Source organism: Ovis canadensis, chromosome 1 (genome assembly GCF_042477335.2).
Source record: "Ovis canadensis isolate MfBH-ARS-UI-01 breed Bighorn chromosome 1, ARS-UI_OviCan_v2, whole genome shotgun sequence".
Lineage (NCBI taxonomy): Eukaryota > Metazoa > Chordata > Mammalia > Artiodactyla > Bovidae > Ovis > Ovis canadensis.
The window spans coordinates 179,295,889-179,317,935 of record NC_091245.1 but is presented as its reverse complement, the minus strand read 5'-3'; the positions used below and the strand labels follow the sequence as shown (position 1 = coordinate 179,317,935).

At 34.3% G+C, this 22,047-nt stretch overlaps 1 protein-coding gene across 2 annotated transcripts in view; it reads right to left on the bottom strand.

The window, feature by feature from the left end:
- NECTIN3 (nectin cell adhesion molecule 3) overlaps positions 1 to 22,047 on the bottom strand; it is a 120,780-nt gene that overhangs the window by 35,185 nt on the left and 63,548 nt on the right. Inside the window, exons 6-7 of one of the 2 annotated variants that reach the window (XM_069552941.1) lie at positions 9,584 to 9,722; positions 7,747 to 7,831 (exon numbers count right to left, since the gene is read on the bottom strand). In XM_069552941.1, coding sequence (XP_069409042.1) covers positions 7,747 to 7,831; positions 9,584 to 9,722 — 224 coding nt within the window. Of the gene's footprint in view, positions 1 to 7,746; positions 7,832 to 9,583; positions 9,723 to 16,323; positions 21,003 to 22,047 lie in introns of those variants that run through there. The other variant, XM_069552940.1, reaches the window with a different exon arrangement.

Below are 22,047 nucleotides of genomic sequence, written 5' to 3'. Positions count from 1 at the left end.
AAGGACCACAAAATACTATTATTTATGTCTCCTGAGGATACTAGATATTGAAGGAATGCTAGTGACCAAGAAAAACTACTGTCTTTGAATAAACTCACTAAATTTCCTAATTGTTGATACTGACAAGGAAAAGTAAAGAAAATGATATATCATAAAATGCATTAACCAAATTAAGACAAAGTAATAAAAATACAAGGGAACATTTCATGCAAAGATGGGCTCGATAAAGGATAGAAATGGTATGGACCTAACAGAAGCAGAAGATATTAAGAAGAGGCGGCAAGAATACACAAAAGAACTATACAAAAAAGACCTTCATGACCTGGATAATCACGATGGTGTGATCACTTATCTAGAACCAGACATCCTGGAATGTGAAGTCAAGTGGGCCTTAGAAAGCATCACTACAAACAAAGCTAGTGGAGGTGATGGAATTCCAGTTGAGCTATTTCAAACTCTAAAAGATGATGCTGTGAAAGTGCTGCACTCAATATGCCAGCAAATTTGGAACTCAGCAGTGGCCACAGGACTGGAAAAGGTCAGTTTTCATTCCAATCCCAAAGAAAGGAAATGCCAAAGAATGCTCAAACTACCACACAATTGCACTCATCTCACATGCTAGTAAAGTAATGCTCAAAATTTTCGAAGCCAGGCTTCAGCAGTACGTGAACTCTGAACTTCCTGACGTTCAAGCTGGTTTTAGAAAAGGCAGAGGGACCAGAGATCAAATTGCCAAGATCTGCTGGATCATGGAAAAAGCAAGAGAGTTCCAGAAAAACATCTATTTCTGCTTTATTGATTATGCCAAAGCCTTTGACTGTGTGGATCACAATACACTGTGGAAAATTCTGAAAGAGATGGGAATACCAGACCACCTGACCTGCCTCTTGAGAAACCTGTAAACAGGTCAGGAAGCAACAGTTAGAACTGGACATGGAACAAACTGGTTTCAAATAGGAAAAGGAGTACGTCAAGGCTGTATATTGTCACCCTGCTTATTTAACTTCTGTGCAGAGTACATCGTGAGAAACGCTGGACTGGAACAAACACAAGCTGGAATCAAAATTGCCGGGAGAAATATCAATAAGCTCAGATATGCAGATGACACCACGCTTATGGCAGAAAGTGAAGAGGAACTAAAAAGCCTCTTGATGAAAGTAAAAGAGGAGAGTGAAAAAGTTGGCTTAAAGCTCAACAGTCAGAAAACGAAGATCATGGCATCCAGTTCCATCACTTCATGGGAAATAGATGGGGAAACAGTGGAAATAGAGCCAGACTTTACTTTTTGTGGCTCCAAAATCACTGCAGATGGTGACTGTAGCCATGAAATTAAAAGACGTTTACTCCTTGGAAGAAAAGTTATGACCAACCTAGATAGCATATTCAAAAGCAGAGATTACTTTGCCAACTAAGGTCCGTCTAGTCAAGGCTATGGTTTTTCCTGTGGTCATGTATGGATGGGAGAGTTGGACTGTGAAGAAGGCTGAGCGCCGAAGAATTGATGCTTTTGAACTGTGGTGTTGGAGAAGACTCTTGAGAGTCCCTTGGACTGCAAGGAGATCCAACCAGTCCATTCTGAAGGAGATCAGCCCTGGGATTTCTTTGGAAGGAATGATGCTAAAGCTGAAACTCCAGTACTTTGGCCACCTGATGTGAAGAGTTGACTCACTGGAAAAGACTCTGATGCTGGGAGGGATTGCGGGCAGGAGGAGAAGGGGACAACAGAGGATGACATGGCTGGATGGCATCACCGACTCGATGGACGGGAGTCTGAGTGAACTCTGGGAGTTGGTGATGGACAGGGAGGCCTGGCGTGCTGCGATTCATGGGGTCGCAAAGAGTCAGACACGACTGAGTGACTGACCTGAACTGAACTGAACTGAATAAAAATACACATTCAACATTCAAAAAACAATGATCATGGTATCCGGTCCCATCACTTCATGGCAGACAGACGGGGAAAAAGTGGAAGCAAAGACAGATTTTCTTTGCTTGGGCTCCAAAATTATTGCGTATTGTGACTGCAGCCATGAAATTAAAACATGCTTGCTCCTTGGAAGGAAAGCTATGACAAACCTAGACAGTGTATTAAAAACCTTTACAACAAAGGTCCATATAGTCAAAGCTATGGTTTTTTTCAGTAGTCATGTATGGATGTGAGAGTTGGACCATAAACGAGGCTGAACACCAAAGAATTGATGCCTTTGAATTGTGGTGCTGGAGAAGACTCTTGGGAGTCCCTTGGGCTGCAGGGAGATTAAATTCTAAAGGAAAGCAACCCAGAATATTCACTGGAAGGACTGATGCTGAAGCTCCAATACTCTGGCTATCTGATGCAAAGAACTGAGTCATTGGAAAAGACTTATGCTGGGAAAGATTGAAGTCAAAAAGAGAAGAGGATGGCAGACGATAATGTGGTTAAATAACAGCAGCGACTCCACGGACAGGAATCTGAGCAAACTCCAGGAGACGGTGAAGAACAGGGAAGCCTGGCGTGCAGCCATCTATGGGGTTGCCAAGAGTAAGACACAACTTTAGAGACTGAACAATGCCAATTACAATAAATAGCTGTGAAAAGAAGAGAGGCGAAAAGCGAGAAAAGGAAAGATATAAGCATCTGAATGCAAAGTTCCAAAGAATAGCAAGGAGACATAAGAAAGCCTTCCTCAGCGATCAATGCAAAGACATAGAGGAAAACAACAGAATGGGAAAGACTAGAGATCTCTTCAAGAAAATTAGAGATACCAAGAGAACATTTCATGCAAAGATGGGCTTGATAAAGGATAGAAATGTTATGGACCTAACAGAAGCAGAAGATATTAAGAAGAGGTGGCTTTTGAACTGTTGTGTTGGAGAACACTCTTCAGAGTCCCTTGGACTGCAGGGAGAGCCAACCAGTACATCCTAAAGGAAATCAGTCCTGAATATTCACTGGAAGGTCTGATGTTGAAGCTGAAAACTCCAAATCTTTGGCCACTTGATATGAAGAACTGACTCATTTGTAAAGACCCTGATGCTGGGAAAGACTGAGGGCAGGAGGAGAAGGGGATGACAGAGGATGAGATGGCTGGATGGCATCACCAACTCAATGGACATGGGTTTAGGTAGACTCTAGCAGTTGGTGATGGACAGGAAGGCCTGGCGTGATCCAGTTCATGGGGTTGCAAAGAGTCGGAGATGACTAAGCGACTGAACTGAACTAAACTGAACTGATGCTGGGAAAGACTGAAGGCAGGAGGAGTATGGAATGAAAGAGGATGAGACGGTTGGATGGCATCACCATCTGACTTGATGGACACGAGTCTGAGTAAGCTCTGGGTGTTGGTGATGGACAGGGAAGCCTGGCGCGCTGCAGTCCCTGGGGTTGTCAAGAGTCAGACACACCTGAGTTACTGAACTGATATTATTTATAGGAATATAAATTAATACATCTAGTTTGGCCAGCAATGTGACACCTATTTAAATGTAAAAAATATTCATAGCAGTTCTATTTTTTCCATATATTTTATAAACACATGTGTATAATAAAGTATATAAAACTATGCTCAATGCAACAATTAATGTAACTGAAAAAAAAAAACAACCTAGGAAAATCATTAGGCAATTTGTGGTGTATCAACACAGTAGAATACAATTACAGCCATTAAGAATGACATAGAGAAACAGCTACAGTTCTCAAACATGAATGTGCATTAAATGCACCTGGAAAGGAACTGAAAGTGAAGTCACTCAGTCCTGTCTGGCTCTTTGCGACCCCATGGACTGTAGCCTACCATGCTCTGTGTCTATGGGATTTCCCAGGCAAGAATACTGGAGTACGTTGTCATTTCCTTCTCCAGAGGATCTTCCTGACCCAGGGATCGAATCTGGATCTCTAGCATTGTAAGCAAGATGCTTTACCATCTGAGCCACCAGGGAAGTCCAAATTTACCTGGTGAGCTAGGTAAAATGCCTACTGTCACCAACCCCTGGGATTGTGATTCAGTAAAACTGAAACTGTGCTCCAGAATCTTCCTTTTTAGTAACACAGAAGATTTTGATTAAGGAGGCAACATCAGTCATTCTGAAAAATACTGCTTTGTGATAGTGAAAAAAGCAGTTTCTAGAACAATATGTATTCTATGATCACATTTATGTTTTTTAAAAATTAAACTACTTGTAGATATAAACAAGGATGATGTACGCTTCAAAGTAAACATGTGGGAAAAAGTCTGGGAGGATATTTAAATTTGTAACAACAGTGACCTCTGTGAAAGAAATAATATATTTGGGAACAGGAGGATGAAAGAGAACTTTAATAGTTAACTCTATAAATATCTTTACTATTTGCATTTTTGTACCAAAATATACTTATATATTACTTAAAATGTTATAAAAATAAGCCATAACAAAAAGGTAAAATATATTTTAATGTCATGAGTTAATATAGTTTCCTAAATGGAGACTCACTTTTGTAGGATTATCAACTAATAATATAACAAGCTGGCGGTCTTTTTTTTTTCCATATTCATTAATTTTTTAATTGAAGGATAATAGCTTTATAGAATTTTGTTGTTTTCTGTCAAACATCAACGTGAATCATCCATAGTATTTTTTAATTAGTCTTTACCACCAGGCAAGAAATTCCTCTTTTTATTTCCTTCTTTTTATATTTTTGTGGGCCTCCACATATCTTCTCTGCAGTGTGGTAACAGTTGGCTTCCCACTCAAGGAAATTACCTCTTCACAATACTAGGCCTCATTTCCCAGCTTATATTTAGAGTGAAAATCCTCAGGTATGAGTTTGGTAATATTCCCTGGTGGCTCAGACAGTAAAGAATCTGCCTGCAATTCAGGAGACCTGGCTTTGATCCCTGGGTTAGCAAGATTCCCTGGAGAAGGAAATGGCTACCCACTCTAGTATTCTTGCCTGAAGAATTCCAAAGACAGAGGAGCCTAGTGGGCTACAGTCCATGGGGTTGTAAAGAGTTGGATGCAACTGAATAACTAACGGGCTTCCCTGTGGTTAAGATGGTAAACAAATGTTAAGTAGTAAGGATCTTTTTCTTTGTGCGGTTTCCCAAGGGTAGAACGCCAATGGGTAGAACAAGTGGGACTCTCTTCCTCAAAGCCATGTAGTATTTGGGAGCATGACCTGGTGTAAGGACTAAGGACTACTGACTTCAATTAGGAATTACCTCATAAGTTTAAAGCTGACAAGTTATCTACTGAAGCAGAACATTATGATGGCATTTACTATTGCAGCACGGTTATCATTGCATGAAGCTAATTAGATAGTAATTACACACTTACAGATTTCTAGGTAACCAGGAAACAGTTTTGTGTATTTTGCATTTTGGTATCACAACATTAATTAAAACACAAACAGCCATATAATTAACATATGACACTATAATGCATGAATCACAACAAATTATCTTACTGATGGATAATAATTTTAGCTTAAATTATTCTTAAAATCTTTATAGAATTAAGAATTATTTCATTTCTAACTTGTTTTGACTCTCCTAAGCAAAATGACGCAACCAGGTGACCCTCAGCAATATCTTATAGACTCAATTTAATAGCTAGAAGAGGGAAACAGTCAATCTTCACCTGCTTAATTTTACAGATGAGGAAAAAGTTACAGTGATCCTAGGTGGTCTCTGACTCCAAAAGTCTAGGGTTATTCACTGCAGATGCTGTCACACCAATTCCCTTTCTAAAATCTCCATTACTCTTTCACATAACTGTTCATTTCCACCTAGATTTATGCCTGTGATTATGAAATTTATTCTAATCAACAATTGAGTAATTTTATCACATGCATCAAAAATCCTACTTCCAAACTGATCCATCCAGGAAGCTTTCTCTGACTCCAAGGATAAAAATTTCAGTCTGTACCATTATCACATCATCCAAGAAAAATCTTCCTTTTGTGTTTATTTAGCAGCACTTACATATATAGAAATTATATTTTCTTAACTGAAACCAGGTCCCATGATCTGTGCCAAGTAATTTTTTTCAATTCATAAACTTTTATAAATATTTAGTTTGAAAATATTTTAAAAAGTAACATAAGTTGATTTTATGGACAAGAATAAAATTATATGCAATTAGGGTTGTACTAAAAATTACTAACAGCATTCTTAAACTATCCCCTCACCTGAATCTAGAAATCCTCCAGTTAACTTCCAGCTTTGTAGAGGGAAGAAGGCGGCTATCCTATCCATCTGCAGCAGTCAACAACACCTCCAGCTAAATCCTTTGCTGACATTTCACACTGCTTATCAATTTAATTCATTTGCCAAAGGAGATGTGAAGCTGTACTCTGTGTTAAAACAATAGTTCTGAAAAGACAGGTCACCTTCATCTCTAGGACACCAAAGTTGTGCAAGATGACAAAGCTGGTACCCACTGTCAGTGAGTGCACATTCTGTGAAATGCCGCTCCCTGCCCCACACTCAATGGCACCCCACTCCAGTACTCTTGCCTGGAAAATCCCATGGACAGAGGAGCTTGGTAGGCTGCAGTCCATGGGGCCGCTAAGAGTCAGACATGACTGACCGACTTCACTTTCACTTTTCACTTTCATGCATTGGAGAAGGAAATGACAACCCACTCCAGTGTTCTTGCCTGGAGAATCCCAGGGACAGGGGAGCCTGGTGGGCTGCCATCTATGGGGGTGCACAGAGTCGGACACGAATGAAGTGACTTAGCAGTAGCCCCACATTCAGGCAGTTGATCGACTAGTCAATCTACGGAACAGAAGCTGAGAACATCTAAACAGATATATTCCTTTTAAGTTTTTCCTCCAAATTAAATAATTAATTGGTGGGCAACTGATTTGCCTTATTCAGGCTGAAGATACAGGACATATTTGAGAAGAAAAATATTCCAGAATAGTTTCTCAGGTAATAAAACTCCAATATGGGGTTAGAGTCCCATGGGTGATAGAGGAAAGAAAACAAAAAAAAAATTAAAATTAAGAATGCATGCATGCTAAGTCCCTTCAGTCGTGTCTGACTCTGTGTGACTCCATGGACAACAGACCATCAGGCTCCTCTGTCCAAAGGATTCTCTAGGCAAGAATACTGGAGTGGGTTGCAATTTCCTTCTCCAAAATTTAAGAATAAAAGTATTCAAACATTCCATTGGCTTAAATTTTCCTAAGTAGAGCATATTACTTTAGATATAGAATCTAAGACAGAAGGATTGAATCAGTATTTTCACATGAATTTCTGTAACCTGATTTTAGGAGAAAATTTGAATTATCATCAGTGTAAAATGGGGCCCAATATTCATGTTCAATATTTTTAACTGGAATATAAACCTTTGGTTGCTAAATAAAAGAAAGCAAAAACTTAGACCTTGTATATACTGAAAAGAAACAAAATACATATGCCAAGGAGAAAAACCACTCCATCACATATTAAACCTTAAAATTCAATTTTTCTTTTTATAGGAAAATGCATATTATACAACAGATCTGTATGTCAATAAAACTGTATTAATAATGTCTTCAGTCATAAGCAAAATTTGTGCTCCTAATACAGTGTTGATTTGTTTTACCTATACCAGCCATAACTTCTTTTATCCAATTTGTAGACTAAATTTGATTCCTTGAGTGCTTCGGAGAAATTATTATATAATACTTAATGTATAATGACTAAATAATATTTAGAAATAAATATTGAAAAATTTGAAACAGACACTACTTCGTAGTTTTTATTTTATTTCATTTTAAGTGTACTCAAGGATACTTACTTGATATAGAAGGTCTTTCTGAGGCAAAGGGGGAGACTGTTCTTCATACATAGGAGGTGGTTTATGTGTGGGTGGAAGGTCGATCCTGCATGAAAATGTTTAAAAAATATGATTACCACATTTCACAAAAGACAAAACAAAAAAGGGGAATGGGGAACCATCAAGATTCTCTTAAGTTTTGAGAATATTTTCCTCATACTAATATTTGTATTAGTACACATGTTTAATTCAATTCTTACATTTCCATTAATCATATTGGGAAAAAAGTAAACTAGCTTTACAGGTTCTAATGTTTAGGAGTAATCTGAAATAATTCTTCAAAAATTTTAAAAAAGAAGCAACCCATATAGAAGGATTTTTTGAAAACTGTTATTAAGCAAGCAATCTAGTATATAACTAGGCTTCCCTCATGGCTCAGTCGGTAAAGAATTCACCTGCAATGCGGGAGACCTGGGTTCGATGCCTGGGTTGGGAAGATCCCCTGGAGGAGGGCATGGCAACTCCCTCCAATATTCTTGCCTGGAGAATCCCCATGGACAGAGGAGCCTGGCAGGCTACAGTGCATGGAGTCACAAAGAGTTGGACATAACTGAGCGATTAAGCACAGCACTAGTATATGACTAATTAAGTACTGCATATTTTTTACATGTGACCATGCATACCAACATTTTAAAATAGTCAACTGTGTGATGGAAAACACTTTCCTCCAAAGTGTCATAACAGTGATTTGAAAGACTTAGGGCTTCCCAGGAGGTGCTACTGGTAAAGAACCCGCCTGCCAATACAGGAGACATAAGAGACATGGGTTCGATCCCTGGGTTGTGAAGATCCCATGCAGGAGGGCATGACAACCACTCTGGTATCCTTGCCTGGCGAATTCCATGGACACATGAGCCTGGCAAGCTACAGTCCACAGGGTCACAAAGAGGAGGGCATGATTGAAGCGACTTAGCATACATACACAAAAGACTGTATCTTAAAATGGTAATGAAAAAATAACTTTATACTACATTTTGGAAATACTTCTAAAATTAGTTTTCAAAAGCCATGGTCACCCTTAGAACATGGATCATGTAAATTAAGATTTTCAATCTACAAACCATTATAAATCTTGCCACCTGAAACAAACAGAGGCTATTATATCCTTGGGGAATGCATTTACCTTTGCCAAAATGACCTAATCTACTAAAAAAAGTATTTTCATATAAAGCCATGTGAGGTAAGCAGGAAAAGTATTATTTACATTTCACAGGTGAAGTAACAAAAGCTGCTGATGGAATTAAGTGAACTGGGACATCAGTCTTTTGACTATACAACAAAGTGCAATTTCTTTTTTATAACTCTATCTAATGATTAGGTCCAAAACATTCCTTTCTCTTTAAATAAAAAAGATGCACATTTTGTAATTCACCAAAATCAAATTAAAGATAAAAACTTTAAAACTCAACATATTTAATGACTTGGCAGCTGAAAGTTATATTTATACATAAGACAGGCATATATAATCTAAGACTTTTGTATGTCTTTCAACTACTTCATTGAAGACTTGCATCTTTATTCAGAAGGCAGGAAACATAAAGGGTCATTATGCTACCATTTGGAAAGATGCTTAATATACTGTAGGAGAAAAAAAAAAGAATATATTTTGTCTCTAATAGCCCCTTGCAACTGTTTACCAAGATGTAGTTTGAGACTTTCTGATAAAACTAGCCATCTTACAGATACCTAACAGTATCTTTATTTCTATCCCTCACACTTTTCACATGAGTAGTTGTAATGATAAAGACTGACACACACTGAATATTCATAGCTGAACACCAGCAAAAAAGTTACCTACACTTTGTCAAGGTAGGATGGTCTCTTTTTTCGAGGAGTCAACAGCACAGTCACAAAGATAGCAATGATGAAGAGGGCAAGGACAGCTCCAATTACAGCTCCAGCTACGGCTATAGAAGAGGTCTGCTTAAATGGAACATCTGAAAAGTAACAAAAATTAGGTTTTTCAAGCAATTTTACAAAGAATTCTCGAATTCCTGTCCTCTGATTTCTACAATGTGCAAGAATGTTATCCAGCCACAAGCTCAGAAGACCCCAAACTTGATGTTTCTTTTTAATGCTCACACACTCTTTGCAAGATGTAACCTTACTACTCCAACTTTACTTTTTTGAAGTTATGAAAAGAATATCCCTCGTCACGTATGAATTGAGTGAATCTACAGTCTACGGGCAAAGAATGTCTTAAGAAAAAAGATGAAAACTATTTCTTATTCTAAAAGACAATAAACGAAAACTATTCAGTATGCTTTAATGGAGTTAGCCAACACCATATTCAGCTTTTATTATATTAAAAGAAATTCTATTAAAGAAATCAAAAATCTTCAAGAAAGGGCAAAATAACACTAAAGAACAGAAAATACCCTAGCTCTAATAATAAACAGTCAAAAACTGACATTGCAAAATTTAAGTTTTTAAAACAGAAATGTGACTGAAACAGTATGTGTTGCAGATAACTTCCCTTAATTAACACACATTTAATACATAGTACACTTTAAGATAGTGTCTCTACTACAAAATTATGTAAATTCTTCCCTATCTCCTGACTACACACGATATAATTTCTGAATACCAATTTCTCATTTCCAGCCTGTATCATAACACTTTCATAAAAAAGGATTTTAAAAACATATTTAATAGTTAGCATTTCACACATTTTTTTAAAAAAGCCACCCTATTTTATGAATTCCCAAGTAAAAAAATTTACTAAAATTATTTTCAAATGTAAGTATTATGGATATTACAAAACAACCATCAATCCTTATGCACAGGTACTATTTTGACAATTTCAGCCATATTACACCCAATAACTAAATTTTGAGGAACGACCAACTAGTTACAAAAAACCTTCAATATACTCAATTTATCTAACCAATAAGATATTTAAGGTAATATTCTATAAATGAAGATACTCTTGTTCTCAAGTTAAATGTTCTACCCAAGGTCATTCAGTCAATGAATAGGAGAGAACACAGGGTGAAATAAAGCTAGGTTAGGACATGTTACAAACCTCTACCCCACCCTTCATACACCCTTTTGGGGAAAGAATGGTTTTTGCAACATCTAATATAATCTCTTCTTTTGGGTCCCCTATTTGCAAATAAAGAGCTCTTTTGTCTTCAATTAAACTGATGCTCACATACCTCCTTAAATAGTTACCACTGGACTCCAGACATGACAAGTTTAAATAGAATCAAAGCACTATCAGTTTTGAAATATTTCACCTACTTACCATCATAGAATTTCCAAATATACTGTATTAAGGAGTATTTTTCAACTGTTTTTATTCAAATGTGAGTCACGAGGTGTTTTAGATTGCTAAAAAGAATGTTTCACTTCTTTACCAATTATACAAATTTCCTAGCAAACTAACATCTTGGGTTTGTTAATGTGTCATTTTATTAGTTTTATTCTAGACTAAAAATCTTGTACCAGTGAGTGCCAAGTAACCAATTTCAACAATAACTCAAATACTGAATAGAATCTAAATATACACAATTATTACAAACAATAAAACCTGCTTCATCATTCAAATACATTTGCTAATACATACCTGGTCCATCATTCATTGTTGCTCATATCTCTAACCAGTACTAACTCCATTTGAATATGTGCTACATGAGAAAAAAAATTGAAAACCAAGCCAAATATACTCTGCTTTTATAAATGTAGAAGAGACTTGGGATGATATAGGGCTAATCTTCTCATCTATACTATCACTTTTTCTCACCACATAAATTACAGTTTCGTATTCAGGTTTTAACAATTGGCCAATTGAAACCTTTTAAGGTTACAATGCAAAAGTTATTTGACCAACATCATACACCTTGTCAGAGGCAAAATTTTTAAAAAATCTCCATGTGTCAAGTATGCTACCTATTTCACACTAGTCTATACTTTCCCTTTAAGAGAAGTTTCTCTTTTCCTAAGGAGTAAAGTGATCCTATCGCTTTTGCCCAAGTATGGAGAATTTAAATTTGAGTATTCTTACTTTGATGATAATGACAAAGTTATACCATATTTAGAGTAATACTTCTGAAATTATTTTTCAAACACTCAGGTTACTTTTTGAACGTAATTAGTCCAAAGTAAGATTTTAGGTATGACTCCATTTACCAACTGGATATCCTACTCCACACAGGTAAACTAATTATGTCAAGTACATACATGCCATAATTTCATGTTTCCTTTTTGATATTTCAATTCTTCAAATCTTTAATTAAGAAAAGAAGAAATAATACATTTAAGAGCATTAAGATTTTAAAGGTATTAACGGGTGATGAACACTAGTATGAAATGTAAATGAAAAGCTAAAGTTTCTTGCATTCAAGTTAAAGATTTTTGACAAAATTTGAGAATTTAGCCCCAACACTGCCTCCCCATATCCCTGCCCACATAATCGACATAGTCTCTATACTTGAACAAAACCAGAAGAAAAAAAAAATTAAGTAAGCAATGTAGAAAAATTTGGCATTTTTAAACATCAAGCTAGTTTACTGAGTGATTGACATGAAGCAACATTACCTTACCATCACTTAAGGAGATGTTCTACTAAATCTAATTTTACATTTATAAGCAGCAGAAAACAAAAAGACAAACATTCAAATATTTAGCATTAAAGGACTGGTACATGTCTCCCAAAAGAACATATTCCTGTTATCATGGCAGCTTATAAATCTGTATACATTGGAAACCACCTCCAAAAACAGAAAAATAGCATTCCTCAGTACAATTGAAGTATCCTATTCATAGAAATATAAAGACACCATATATCTGTCTTATGGAGAAAACTATCAAAAATCAGTTACAAATAACTTTCATTATTTTTTGAAAAATATATATATTACAGATATTAAATTGAACTAAAATCCACGTTATCACTCTGATATGTGAATAAAACCTACATAAAACTATTCAAACATGTGCTCACTTAATTCACATCTGAAACTGAGGTACTTTTATAGTTTTGCAAAGTTAAATACTATTCTATAGACTAAAATATGTGTTTCTGGCAATCTGCTAAAACCATTTTAAAATTAGTATAGAAATCTATAGTCCCTTATTATACTTATGTGACAAAACCAAATCTTAACAATTAACTGAAACGCTGTTTCATCCCTTTTTCTTCATTTCCTTCAACAAAACTAATGTAATCCATCAACTAATTCACAGCTTAATATGATACTATACAAATTTATCTTCCTTACTTTTATTTGGGTTTAAAACACATAAATATTCCCACACTACATGTCACTATATTACCAATTTTCACCATAAATATGCCCCAGTCTCACTTTTCATAAAAAGCCCTTTTAACACCTATCAATATGACATCTAAACCTCTATATCCATCCATATATTTATCTCACTACTTTTTAATGAAGGTCCTCTATTTGGATCAAGAGGGTCTCCTTAGATTTTCATCCAACAAATTACCAATAGTAACCTAATGTGTGTCAGGTCTTGTTCTAAGTGCTAGCAATGCAAGGGTAACGTTTACAGTTCCTCTCCTCACAAAAGAAAACAAAATCCTCAAAACACTGTTGGAGAATCCATAAAATTATTTATTTTCCAATAAAGTATAGAAAGAAATGATCACTTATCTAAAAATAAAAGAGAGGGAGAAGGCATTTAATAAAAATTGGCATTGTACTAATATGGATTGGCACTGGTAGCCCTAGTAGGTCCATGCATCAGGTGGCACCCTGCTACACAGGGCACCCAAAATATCCTAAGGGGTGTGTGGAGTTGGACAGTCCCAAATTAAAGTAGACAGTTACATCTTCACTTGGTTGTCCCCCTCATCACAGTCTGCATCTTGTGACAGATATATTACGACATATGGGAGCTCAGCTGAACTAAAAATTCATCTAGATTTAACGAAAAAAAATCAAACATGTAAAGGAGGCATGGCATGGGTGCTCTATGTGACAAGTGAACATCTGACTCATAAACCAAGTGAGGGTATCAGCGATAACCCATGTTAAATACTAGTAAGTATTTATTCTTGGCAAATGTCATTCCTGCAAAGAATTGACAGAAAGAACACCAATAACATAGGAACAAATAATAAAACACAATCCTCCAAAATGGCAATGCAAATATCTTACTCCTAACTCCTAAACTGCATGTTACATTATGAAATAAAACCATGGCAACCTAATTAGATGTGACAAATCAAGGCCCCCTCAGATAAAATAATGAGAAACCAAATAAAATATAAATTTATATTCACTCCTCTTTAAACAAACCTCACACTAAACCCATACTGGGCTGAAATAGCTAATGTGAGGGTGATTAGCATTGACAGTGAAAAACCAAACACCATGAACATGAAGACAAGCGCTAAAAACAGTAGTTGGGATGAAAACTGTTAAGGTCCCTAAAAATGTACATCTTTCATTTGACTTGTTTCCGAGAGGTAACTGAGCTTTCATATATAAAAACCAGTGTCAAAATATACTCAACATGGACTTAAAACTTTTAATCACTGAATCAAAAAGTGTAAAACCAAGACGAAAAAACAAATGAAGCACATTCAATCATATGGCTTTTCTCAGAAATGTTTTAGTGAGGAAAAAAGTTAACTTTCAAAATGAGGTACGATTATATTATTTACTCAAAGATTCCTCTTTTAGTGAAAATAATTAATCTTTTACAAATGTCACTTTATAAAATTTAAAATTTTTTCACTTTTGAATATTTTATAATGCATATAGCAAACTTCTATGGTAGCACACATATAATTTATAAACTCTACATATGAGGAGTACATATGAATTCTTAACTGATAAGTACCGTCAAGTTCTGTTGAAGACCACTGATCTAGAGAAGACAGATAATAACTAGAATAATGTGGTATTAGAGTAGAGGAGATATAAATTGATAAAAAAGAATTATGAAGAGCAGTTATTAACTCTGAAGGGAAAAGTTTCACTGAGCTATAATTTGAACTGGACCTTGAATACAGACTGATTTCCCAGTAGGGCAGAGGGAGGAAATGGAATTTCAGGTCAAGGGAGCAGCATGAACATAGTTACTAAGACATCAAAGTACATGGCATGGTAAAAAGCACAATTAATAGACCTAGATGCTACATAGGTTCCCTGTCAGTGAGCTAAGTCTAGGCTTTGGACATCAAATTGCTGCTAATATTGCAAGAAAACCAGGTGCTATGTGCCTGATAGAGGAACATACCACCACTTAAGAAGTAACCTTGCTCCCCAAAATTAAACATTAATCTTATCAAGGCTCTAGATCGGTCAAGAGATGCAAGCAAGAGGTGTAAGCAACTGGCACAATCCAAACTGCAAAACTGCAGGACAAATGAAGCTGTTTCTTCCCAAAAAATTGCATGAGAGAAGTGTGAGAGTGGGAAACAGCACATACAGAACACACAGATTAAAAGACATTTCAACCAACCAATGTATGGATCATATTTGCTTACTAGCTGAAACTGTAAAAAGAGATGATTAGAAATTTGAACAGTAACTGGATATTTGATATTAGGAATGATTCATTTCGGTAGAGTAATGAATCTGTGATTACTTTTCCTAAATATTCCTTATCTTTCAAGTTACAGACTGACATACTTACAGATGAACTAACAATAATGGCAGGAGGGATTACGCAGACAGGAGTTTAAATGAAACAAGACTGACCATGAATGGATAATAACTGAAGCAGGTACATGAACATTCATTTCATTATTCTGTCTTAGTTTTACATATTTTAAAATAATTTTTTAAAAAAGTCAAAGCCTCTAGGTTTTGTTACCTCTAACTTTTAAATCAAACTGTCCCTTCAAGACTAGGTTTTTCCTGAGATGTTTCTCATAGCTGAGACTGTGAAAATTGGGGTATCATGTCTATATAGAAATATTATGCATGAAAGGGAATGAGGTCTTGAATTAGTCTCAAGTTTTGAGAATAACTTACACTTTACTAAACTTTCACTAGGTTTCATCCACAGTACCCAGCTAGAATAAACAGTTATTTGGTTGGCCAAAAAGTTCATTCTTGTTTTTTCTGCAACATCTTACAGAAAAATATAAATGAGCCTTGTGGCCAACCCAAGGCAAGTAAAATAAAACATCACAAAACTGAATCGTTTTATCTTTAGAAATTGAAATGAACATGATAAAACTATTATCAAGGTTCAAGAAAAGAAACGATCCCAAGCGTAGGTATATAGCAAAAGCTTTTGTAAGCAATTCTTGGTTTTAAGCTCTTGATGGAAATCTATCACTACTCAATTCAAAGTAGATACACTTTTTTTTAAAAAAAACAGTGCTTACTGGAATATAACAGAAGAAAACAAATGCATTAATAGAAACAATCTAAAGACAGAAAAGTTGGTATATTTTGTACACTACTCAATGATTCTTTTGTGCATGAATTTTTATTGGTATAATAAGAATGAAATCAAACTTAATTCAGTCAAATTGTATGTTATTTGGGAGGAAAAAAAACTGTGCTGCTTGCTCTAAAACAGTTTAAAGTTTAGAGGAAAAGTGTATCATAATTTTATTTTGGTTTAAGTATTTTGGGCTTTCAAGTTTTTTTTAATTTTTTTTGTATACACCATGCAGCATGTGAGGGCATGTGTAATCTTAGTTCTCTGACCAAGGACTGAACTCAAGCCCTCTGAAGTAGAAGCACAGAGTCGAAACCACTGGCTTGCCAGGGAGTCCCTGTGTTATAATTTTAAAGGTCAGAAATAAGGAACAAGGAGAAGAATAAGAATCAATGTTATTCCTACTTGAAGTAGCTACTAAGCTATACAGTAAAAACACTAAATGCCAACTTAAAAAATATCTTATGGAATTTGTTAATTCCAAACTGAAAGTTAATATATAAAAAAACTGATGTCAAAGTCACAGCAAAACACTTAAAACATTTTAACTGCTAGGGCTAAAGAGATAAGACAATTTATGACTGTGGGGAATGTTACTGATTATATGTATATATGAGATAGGAATTCTATGCTTAATTAAAAGTAAATTTTATAATGGTTAACATACCCAAATGGTTCCTCAAATTTTATTTAACTGTATCCTTTACCTGGTACGGTTTTGTTTGGAAAGAGACATTAATTCATTTCTAATTCCACAAAACATCATTAATTAAAGGGAACTAGGTTACAGAGACACATACATACACTCTCTCTCTCTCTCTCTCTCTCTCTCTGAAAACAAAGAAGGTAATCCATAACCACAGGTTTGTTACAGAAATATGCCTCTAAAGAATTTTTTTAAAAAAACTTTTATTTAAAGATTTGTTGTGCAGCTATTGGGGCTATCACTGGATAAGTAACTTGATTAAAAAAAAATCCCTGGTACAAATAAAAATTAAATATATCCCAACATACCAAAAATTTAAGAAAGGAGCTTTTTATGGATGATACATCAACAAGTAAATAAGAAAAACAATTCAATCTATAAATAATTCCCGTTAAAATTAAAAAATCAATATGGGTACCAGTTCTTTCTTATACTTTACATTGATTACTTCCACACATTAATAACTTCTTGTTCATACTTTTGTTTTTAGCAGTATTTACCAAAAGCAAAATCAAACTCAAATCAGATGTTTTCACATCTAATATTGCTACATTTCTCTCAATTTTTGCATGTATACATTATACTTCCTACAGCCTCTTGTGCTAAACATTCAGCCAGGGATACCATTATAAAATTTTCCTATTTATGGCTATCAGAAGCAATACTACTACTGAAAAAGCTTAACGATTTCTTTAATGTTAGACTTATCAAATGGAAACCTTTCAGGCACATGGTAAAATACTAAATCTTTCAACTATAAAGTACTTCTCAAATATCACTTTTAAAGTTAACCCCTATATCCTATTAAAGTTTCAAGACATTTCAATAAAAATGGAAAAAAAGGGAAAAAGAGTTGAATTAATCTCCACTGTGCAAGTATTTTAACCAGTGTGAAAGAAAACCCTAAAGTGAATACAAAAATGAAAAACCAGCCCAAATATAAAGGTAATAAATATAAACATGGCCAAAATATAGTAAAACTATTCTGCCATCTTTTCCAAGAAGAGAGTAGGAATTCAACTCATCAGTCAACTGTGTACATTACTGATATTCAAAATTAATTTAACAAAATGTTTATTAATATGACTATGCTTACAAACAAGTCTCTATGTACAGTAAACATACATAAAGTTCTAATAAACAACAGTGCAATGCTTCAGAAAGTCTTAAGCATTAGTCGTAGATTCTTAACATTCTGAAGTCTTTTAGCTTGCTAAATGCTTTGGATTAAGGATAGAGAATATATCAAATACTCACTTGCAGTTTTCCATGTCACCCTCTACTGCCAAAAACAAAACAAACCAACAAAATCTAAACAAAAAGCCCTAACCACACAATGACCACAATTTAAAAGGAAATTCACGATTACTAAGTAGATATTTATACTTTTAAAACACAGCTCCTGAAACACTGCTAACTTCTTTCAGATCAGACTCAAATGGAGATTTGTATGATATTCTAAATGGGATTACTCTTCTCAAATTCATATAGCACTTCAAATCACTGTTCCAAAGATGAGATTTTGATTAAAAAAAATAAAAAGGCACAAGTTTACATCTTCCAAAGAAAAAAAGCTTTAGACTCATCTTTCTATGGCCATATCATTGCTAACATTTAAATTAAAAGTCATTTCAATCATAGAGTATTATCAAGAAAATTTTTCTTTCAATGATCTGGATCAAAGAGTCTTAATATTTGCCAGTGGTAAGCTATATTTAAAACAAATAGTTTCAACAAGACATCAGCGAATTTTACGTAACTGTATCCTTAACCAATACTTTACTGTTATATTAAGCTTTTGAGGGAGAGAAAGAAGATAGATTTCAAACTTCCACAAAATACTGCTAGTTAAAATAAACTAAGTTATAATCATCGAGATTAAAGCCTTTACTACTTGCAAAATTCTATGAACATGTTAGAACTTTGCTTTATAAAAATATTTTTTTTTGAGATCTGATGAGGATTGAGAAGGGGTAGGTTGAGAAGGCAAAAAAAAAAAGTAACTACTTTGTCTTTATTAACAAAATAAGTCAATTTACGGTTCTCCTACAAACTTCTATTTCAATTCCATGGCAAAACACCTAAAGGCAATTCTACAGTCCTTTTTTTCAAATGAATCAACAGGAAAAACATACACTACGGGCTACAAAATAGTTGTCATTTTTATAGTTGTATAGAATCCCACTGCTGAAGCAATTTAATTACCTCACAAAGAAGATCCACATTTGAAGATTTAGGAAAGATTTCTTTTGCAAAAGATGCATGATTTTTGGAAAGAATAAACTTAATTATGTAAAAATCAAAACAAAAAACCTCATGATGTTTCCAGTTTTAATTGGAAAAACAAAAATCTTGAAACACATACAAACATTTAGGAGAAAAGAGGGGATGGTTTGACAACATCCATCAGCAAGTGTTAGTGACTGGTTCTATAACTAAGATTTTTTTTCTTGTTAAATCTCAAATTTCCAAGTTTATCCTATTTTTTCCTATATATATTTACCCGTTTGAACAACATCAATAAATGACTAAAACAAGATGGTCTACCACATTCTTTGCACAGATTCTTGTCTGAAACATGTCATATTTTTTTAAAAAATGGTACTCCAATGCTTGCTTGCTTGTTTACATGGTTTTCCATATAGTGATGCCCTCTCTACATTCTATTAAACTATGTACCATCTTCTCATTATTATTATATTTAGCACATAAAGCATTAAAACAAAACTACCACTTCATGTACCAACGTTCGCATGACAATATAAGCACTGTCTTCCAGAGATGAAAAAAAAATTGTAATAATTATCATGTTTAAAAGGCATGTTTTTATTACTCTTAAATGTATTTTGGACAAAAATATTGATCAGCTAATTATGCTCTTCCACACATCATGTTCACTGAGTTTACTACCACAGTTTTTAGTGCAACAAAATACCTTTGAAAAGCCACTCTACAGTAATTATGGCAAGGCTCATTAAAATGCAGAGGTAAAGATTCCATTTGTATAGAAACATAGAAAACAATGTTTGAAAAGAAAAGGTGTTTTATCAGGCTGAATTTTTTGTATACTAAAAATATATATAAACATTTCTTGAATTAGTTTTATACTCAATTTAGATGTAATATCATTTAGTGGTGATAAATTTTGAGAGGTATATGTTCAATAAACATTATACTTGAGATTATATAGTCTTAGGTAAACATTTAATACACAATGCCAAGGTAGTTTCCTTTTTTTTTGTTTCTTTTAATTTTTGTACCAAAAAGTCATACATTTATGTTGACATTTCTTCTTACCTGTGTGCCTCAGACCAATAAAGTACTCTGCATTAAAATTTAAATCTTGAGACAGTAGTATAGCATTGAAAAAAAATTGTAAAGCAGCTCAGATACATTGAACCCAGATTTTACATTTCCATTTGTCAAATCAGAATATAAAAAGTAAGCTTGAAAATCAAGTTGAAAAAGCTTATTCTTCCCCCAAGAAAAAGTATGAACAATCTGAAAATGATCAACTAGTATGAATGAAACATTGTACATTAAGTCATATTTAGTGGTTGCTAAACATACCACTCCCTCCTGGAAATTACGGAACCATCTACATGTGAAACTAAGTCATCTTCATTTTCGTCATACTGTTCATCACTGACGAACTTCATTCCCATTTTTAGATCTTCATAATAATCCATTGGTCTTTCAAACCTATTGAGATTTTCTACATTGTTCCACTGCGTTTTTTCAGGCTCTTCTAAATAGTCTTTCCGTATTAGATTGTTCACTGGATTTTTGTTTTCTTTTTTTACACTGTCTGGGTAAGAATCAAGCTCATCTTGCTGAAGAACATCTATTTGTGATTCTTTTTGCATATCTGATGGTGGAATGTAGTTCTTGGCAAAGTAGTCTCCACGAAACGTCCGTCTTCTCCTATAGCAGAATATTCCAGCCAAAACACTTACAAGTACTATGAAGAGAGCCCCACCCACTACACTAGCAATGATCGTGCCGATTGTGTCATCCTTAATTGTTGCCAAAGTTGACAATGGGAAGGGCAATTTTTTTGGTTCTGTTGCTAGATCCTCGAAGTCAGCAGTTGAGGGATGCCACTGAATTGTAGGCTGAAGGGTGGTAGTAGTAGGAGGATCTAATGGAAAAAGTAAAGATAGACAAGACACAGAAAGGCAAAGAATGTCAATGCAGGCTGATTCAGCAGCAAGTTGAAAAGACAGCACAGTTAATGAAAATATATTCATAGTAACAATAGTTTTTCATTCTTAATTTAAGATCAGAGGGTAGTGATACTTCTATACATATATATATTTTTTAATAATAAAACCGACACTAAGTCAGTTACCAATCACATAAGGGAAGTGAAAAATTAGGCATGGTGTAAATCCTAAATTTTCTATTCCAAGTTTAAGCACAATACTGTACTCTAAGAAAAATTTTTTTTTAATGAAGAGTATTATTTAAATGTTATATATATACTATACAGCTGGCTTAAGAATTATCATTATCAAAAAACTAAATCAAATCATTCAAATGTACATTTTCTTAGCCAGTACATTAGCAAAAGGAAGTAACAGAATAATAAAGTAAAAGAATGAAAAAGATTCAAGTATATTTTCTAAATATCCATCTTTACCTAATAAAGTTAATCTTTATTAAGAAGTGAACTTATCTTTAAAAGAATGAAAAACTATAGATTGTTAAGTGGCCATAGTATAAGCTGTTGGCTTAATAATTCTCTCAAAAATATTTTCCTTAAATAAAGAAAATGCTTTAAATTTTAGAAAGCATGTATGCAGTATATACCATTATTTAGTGATTAAAAAAATAAAAAGTACGTATTTATACTATGTTAGCCAATCATGGGCTATTATCAAATGAGACTAACAGACAAAGAAAAGCATGTTATAAAGTGTTATAAAAATATCATCATCATGTCTATATCCCACGGGTAAGATAACTGAACATTTAGGAAATTTGAGAAATTTCAACCATATCTACAAAATTCAATGTCACACTGCTTTAGGATGGAGTCTCAAAAAGAGCAGCTAATATTTTAGAGAGAACATTCTAATGATACTTAAATATTAGATGCAAATGACCCTGTGTATTGCCATTAGATTATAGAGTAAATAGCCATTAATATTAAAAAGCAACTAAACATAAATAGTAAAAAATAA